This window comes from Pipistrellus kuhlii, unplaced genomic scaffold, assembly GCF_014108245.1.
Source record: "Pipistrellus kuhlii isolate mPipKuh1 unplaced genomic scaffold, mPipKuh1.p scaffold_m20_p_14, whole genome shotgun sequence".
Classification (NCBI taxonomy): domain Eukaryota; kingdom Metazoa; phylum Chordata; class Mammalia; order Chiroptera; family Vespertilionidae; genus Pipistrellus; species Pipistrellus kuhlii.
This window is the reverse complement of record NW_023425449.1, coordinates 23,808,875-23,815,142: the sequence shown is the minus strand read 5'-3', so window position 1 is coordinate 23,815,142 and position 6,268 is coordinate 23,808,875. Positions and strand designations below refer to the sequence as shown.

The window sequence follows — 6,268 nt, the reverse complement described above, 5'->3', positions numbered from 1 at the left end:
AAAAGATATGATCACACTGAAAACATTTTTAAAAAGGGCATCTGGAGAATCACAAATTAAGAAAATGCAAGGAGAAATATGTGTTTCATTCCCTTTTCCAGTACTCTTCCTACTCTGCTTTCTTGGAAGGGAATTCATGAGCTATAATACTTGAGCAGATTCTCATCTGTAGGTTTTAAAATTTTCTTATCTGTCATATTCACCACCCACCCAGGAGCAAGACCAAAGAAAATCTGCCTTGGATCCTTTCGAGTACTAAGCATTTTGAAGAGTTCATCTTTAGTGATATCCGGTAAAACATAACCATACTTCTTGGCAAGTTCCAGTCTTGCTTCAGGAAACTTGGCAGGATCCGCCAGGTAACCACGATTCTTTGCATCAGTATAATATGGGACCAAGGCTTCGGGTGGAAGCATTCTTTTTGGGATGGGTTGTCCCCGCAGAAAGAATGGAACAGGTTTGCATAGAATCTCTAAAAAACATTTTTAAATAAAAAAAGAAAGATGCAAATATTGGCTATATGCATAATGATCTTTAATAATTATTTCCATTATTGAGTTTTAAATATTACTAAGATCAGAACTTAATTCTAAGAACTTGCTTTATAAATACGCTTGTCTTAAGTAGTAAGCAAATGGGAACACTTCATTTTTCAAAAGTTTGCATCTTTAAAAATCAAAGTTAATCCTGGGTTAACAATGAATAATGAATTTCTTACACAAAGGCAACATCATATTTAAGCCTCATGATTAAAAACAAAAACTAAACCGCTTTATGATATACTGGCTCAAGTAATTAAAAGAAGATGGAGCCTCACTAGCCACACCACTAATAAGAAATCCTAAAACAGAAAACCAATGTGCCTGAACTGCAAGTCAAATAACCATGAGGATTTTTTAAATAGCAGCCAGGATTAGACAGAGGAAGAGAAGGAAATGACTGCAAACAAACTTACCTAGACTTCTTGGATCATAGAAGGCTGTAGTAACAACACCACCATTTTTTTCAATTGTAGCAATGGCTAGTTCTGAAGCCAACTGTACTTCAATATTAATTTTTGCCTTAAAGTTGTCAGCACCCTATAACATGTCAAAACAAAGTCTGTTAGTAGATATTTTGAATAAAATACGGCAAGCTTCCTTTTTATAGTATTTTCTCCCCCAAAGTGCCTACTATGTAACAGTCATTCCTACTTTTTTTAAAAAAAAATGTTTCTATTGACTTTAGAGAGGGAGAGAGAGAAACATCAACGGGCTGCCTCCTGCACGCCCCCCACATCAGAGATCCAGCCTGCAACCCAGGCATGTCCTGACCAGGAATTGAACCAGTATCCTCAGTGCATGGGATGATAATCAACTGACCACACCCACCAGGCCATTTCCTACTTTATTTTTTAAATTTTATTTTTTTAGTCATTCTTACTTTAAATATCTTTGCTTTGACATCCTATCAACATCATCATCTTGTCTTACCAATTTTCATTTCCTGTAAGTGGGGATGACTGTATTTTCATTTGATGTATTTAGTAGACACCAATATAACTACTCATTCCCAGTACTTCATTAATTACAGACTGTATTAAAAATCCTAACAACTCTATGACAGAATTATTGCTAAACCAATGTCACAGATCGGTACCTACGCTGAAGCAGAAGTAACTTGCCCATGATCTCAAAGCTAGGGTTAATCTGGGAGCTTAGTCACAAGTGTCTGTATTCTGAATCACACTATCGATCTATATATAAAAAAGGCTAAGTGACCTGCTGATCGGCTGGTATAACACGCACTGACCACCAGGGGACAGATGCTCAATGCAGGAGCTGCTGAGCGACAGCAACTTTGCAGAGTGCCCTCTCCCACTCCAGGACACCTCGGTGGATGTCAGAGAGCCCGTTTTGGCCTGATCCCTGCAAGCCAGGCCAAAGAACCCCACCAGCCGTAGGGACCCTGCTCACTCTGCAGATGCCCTTCAAGCTGTGGCGCACTGTGGGGTGGGGTCCCCCCAGCCTGGCCCGCACCCTCTCACAGTCCAGGAGTCCTCAGGGGATGTCCGACTGCCTTAGCACTGCCATGGAGGCGGGAGAGGCTCCTGCCAATGCCACTGCACTCACCAGCCATGAGCCCAGCTTCTGGCTGAGCAGTGCTCCCCCAGTGGGAGCGCACTGACCACCAGGGGGCAGCTCCTGTGTTAAGCATCTGCCCCCTGGTGGTCCATGTGCATCATAGCGACTGGTCATTCTGCCATTTGGTCAATTTGCATATTAGCCGTTTATTATATAGGATGCTTTTATCCATAAGGTTTACTTTTTTAAAGGAATCTTAAAAGGTTTTCCCATAAACAAATGCTTCTCTCTAATGGACACAGCTATGTTACTGACATACATATATAATAAACAGGAGTAGTTGATTAATAACGTACAAGGGGGTGAGGGGATGTGTGAGTGCTCCCTCATGAAAGAATGCCAAGAAAGATCTTCCTGGTATGATGACATCTGAACAGAGAACCAAAGGAAGTGACGGAGCAATCTGAATGGATGGATACACACGAGAAAGAACATGCCAGGAACAGGGGCCCCTCAATAAAAAATGCTGGCTTTCTTTTTTTTTTTTTTTTTTTTTAATATATTTTATTGATTTTGTACAGAGAGGAAGGGAGAGAGATAGAGAGTTAGAAACATTGATGAGAGTCATCAATCAGCTGCCTCTTGCACACCCCCCACTGGGGACATGCCCGCAACCAAGGTACATGCCCCCTGACCGGAATCGAGCCCGGGTCCCTTCAGTCCCCAAGCCAATGCTCTATCCATTGAGCCAAACCGGTTTCGGCAAAAAATGCTGGCTTTCTAAATCACTACAACTTACTGGTTATGACAACTCAAAAGGATAAAAATAAAAGAAGGCATGCCGAAACCGGTTTGGCTCAGTGGATACAGCACTGGCCTATGGACTGAAAGGTCCCAGGTTCGATTTCAGTCAAGGGCATGTACCTTGGTTGCAGGCACATCCCCAGTAGGGGTGGTGCAAGAGGTGGCTGATTGATGATTCTCTCTCATCGATGTTTCTAACTCTCTATCCCTCTCTCTTCCTCTCTGTAAAAAAATCAATAAAATAAAATATGTTTTAAATAAATAAATAAATAAATAAATAAATAAATAAATAGAAGGCAAAGTGTTGCCCTAACTGGTTTGACCTGGTGGATAGAGCCTCAGCCTGAGGACTGAAAGGTCCCAGGTTCAATTCCTGTCGAGGGCATGTACCTTAGTTTCCGCACATCCCCAGTAGGAGGTGTGCAAGATACAGATGATCAATGTTTCTCTGTCATCCATGTTTCTAACTATCTATCCCTCTCCCTTCCTTTCTGTAAAAAAAATCAATAAAATATTTTTTAAAAAGAAGACGGCAAAGTGTTGATTAAATGGAAATCAGAAATAGTCTTCTATGTAACTCCAAAATAAACCGAATATAGACTTACCTCCTCTACCAGCTGGACACCATAATCCCTTTTAAATGGCTGGATGTTCACACCCCTTCCATTGACAAGCTGGGTTAAGTCAATAGGTTGAGTAGGATCAACTCGACCCAAATCAATAAGATACTGCAGTCTCTTGAGACTCAAAGGCTGATATTGACGTCTGAAGCTACAAAACAAGAAAGTAACTACTGAAAAACTTAGTCAAACTTATCTTTTGTAAGTTCTCCATATCAACTCAAAGCTCTGTCCTGTTTTCCTCCATCAATTTTAGATAGCTTAACAAAATAAAACCCTCCCAAATACAACAAAAATATGTAATATTGCTTGATTTTTAGTAGTGAAACAAAATCAGTATTTTATTTTTTTCATTAAAAATAATTTACCTCTCTAAACATTTATTTCACTCATTTACACAACTAAATGACTTTGTGGAAAATAAAACCCATTATTTAAATTATGCATTAATTATTGGGTTGTTACTATGGGCCACATGTTTATATACATTTTGCTAAGCCTCTGAACAACCACAAAAGCAGGCATTATCATCTCCATTTTGCAGGTCTGAGTGCAACGTCTGGGTTTTTGTTCCTACTAATCCAGGCTAAAATTCATTACCAAAAATGGTTCAGAGAAACAGTAGCAAAAGTTGGTTTCAACATGAATTTACATTCCTACCAAGCTATTTTTTTTTCCAGGTGATTCTCAGTGAAAATGAGAGATTTTTATTTTACAAAGCAAAGAACACCTTACCTGTGTCCTTCATTAAACCCGTATTTGGGGATTACGATGTAAAACGGGGTCTGGCCTCCCTCGAAGCCCAGTCGGGGCCGGGTTCCCCTCTGCCGTTCTCCTTTATGGCCTCGGCCACATTTTCTACCTCTTCTCCGACCTCTTGGTCGTCTTTCCTAAAATGAAGAAAGAGTTTTATAATCCACAGATGCATTTTTTTTAAATTTTTATTTTTACCTTTTCACTGTATATTTTGTGTGCCATTTATTCATCCAACCAACCAGTACTAGCTACAATTCTAGCTGCTCTAATGTGTCTACACACTCCAAAGCAGTCTCTTTGCTTCTGAAGTGCAGCTGATTCTTCTGAAGTCCAAGTTGTGCTTCAAAGGCAATGACCCCAGGATGGGATGGGGATAAGGATTCTATGACAATCTGGCATTGAAAAAATCCTGGAATTAAACATCCATAACAAACAATGATACAGGATATTCAAGAAAATTGATATTGCAATTAATTGTAAATGTATCATTGTTACCTATATTGTTTTACTTAAAAGCTAACTTATAAAGAAAATATTATTGCCCTGACTGGTTTGGATCAGTGGATGGAGCGGCAGCCTGCAGACTGAAGGGTCCCAGGTTCAATTCCGGTCAAGGGCATGTAAATAGGTTGCGGGCACATCCCCAGTAGAGGGTGTGCAGGAGACAGCTGATCGATCGATGTTTCTAATTCTCTATCCCTCTCCCTTCCTCTCTATAAAAACAATCAATAAAATACTTTTTAAAAAATATTTTCTGTCACCTCACAAAAGCAAGTATTGGATATTCGAAATGACAATGTCAATAACTATTCAAGGGTGCATTCGGTGGTTTTCAAAAAAAGACATTTAATGTAACAAATGAATTAAACTCTTCCACGTGAAGACCAAAACATACTGGAAAAGGGCTTCCATTTTAAATCCAATTCTGAATGAAGCAATCGTGTTTGCAGTTCTGGCGGCTTCGCTCCTCCTCCCTAATCCACGTAATTGTGCTTTTAAAGGTAACGCTTATGCAGAGTCGGGGCCACGTGGGGAAGGCTTTCCTCCGAGCAGTGAAGGGCTCCAGGGGCTCGGCCACCTCGCTCAGCCCGCCGCCCTTCGGGAAAGGCCGCTCTCCGCCCCGGCCGCAGCGCTCCCCGCACCGTCACCAGCCACTTACCGGCTTCTTGGAGCCGGGGTTCGGCCGGAGGTTGGCCAGGCTCACGCGGGGCAAGGCCCGGACCAAGTCCAGAGCCCCGGCCCCACCGACTCGCACGGGTCCAGCCATGACCCGCCGCCGGCCAGGAACCTGCACAGGTGCCCTCGGCCGCCTCCGCGCCCACTTGACCTCAGGGCGCTGCTTTACGGCCGTGGCCCCGCCTCTGTCGCACTGCAGCGTCGGCTGAGCAGCCCGCCCCCGTCGCGCTAGGAACCTGGAATCCGGCTTTCGGAGAGGGGGCGGGGCGTGAGCACGTGATCTTGGGTTGAGAGACGATCCTGAAAGTAGGGCTTTTAACGTAGGTCCTCTTCCGCCGCCCACTACACACGCTGTCGTTAGAGAATTTCTTCTGACTTGGTGTTCGGTTTGGTGGTCCTTTTGGAGGGAGTCTTCTCTGAGCTCAACCTGGAGCCTGGAATAAAAGGACACTCTCCTAGCTGAGACCGGTTTGGCTCAGTGGATAGAGCATCGGCCTGTGGACTGAAGGGTCCCGGGTTCGATTCCGGTCATAGGGCATGTACCTTGGCTGCAGGCATATCCGATCGATGTTTCTCTCTCATCGATGTTTTTAACTCTCAATCCCTTCTCCCTTTCTCTCTATAAAAAAATCAAAAAAAAAAAAAATATATATATATATATATATTTTTTAAATAATGCTCTTCTAAATGATTAGGTTTGGGAGTAGATAATCTAAGGTAACCAGACGTCCCGCTTTTGGCAGGACAGTCCCGACTTTTAACAATTTGTCCCACATCCCCCGGCGTTTAAAAAAAAGTCCCGATTTTTGGACTTTTTAAACGCCACGGGACAAATTGTTAAAAATCGGG

At 42.4% G+C, this 6,268-nt stretch overlaps 1 protein-coding gene across 1 annotated transcript; it reads right to left on the bottom strand.

Annotated features, from left to right (window-relative positions):
* On the bottom strand, positions 1-5,570 carry MRPL15 (mitochondrial ribosomal protein L15). Its single transcript, XM_036436933.2, has 5 exons — positions 5,403-5,570; positions 4,223-4,377; positions 3,473-3,638; positions 956-1,079; positions 1-472 (listed from the first exon to the last, which is right to left on the bottom strand). The coding sequence occupies exons 1-5, from the start codon at positions 5,508-5,510 to the stop codon at positions 135-137; spliced, it is 891 nt and encodes a 296-aa protein (XP_036292826.1). The 5' UTR covers positions 5,511-5,570; the 3' UTR covers positions 1-134.
* Positions 5,571-6,268: the final 698 nt, after the last annotated feature.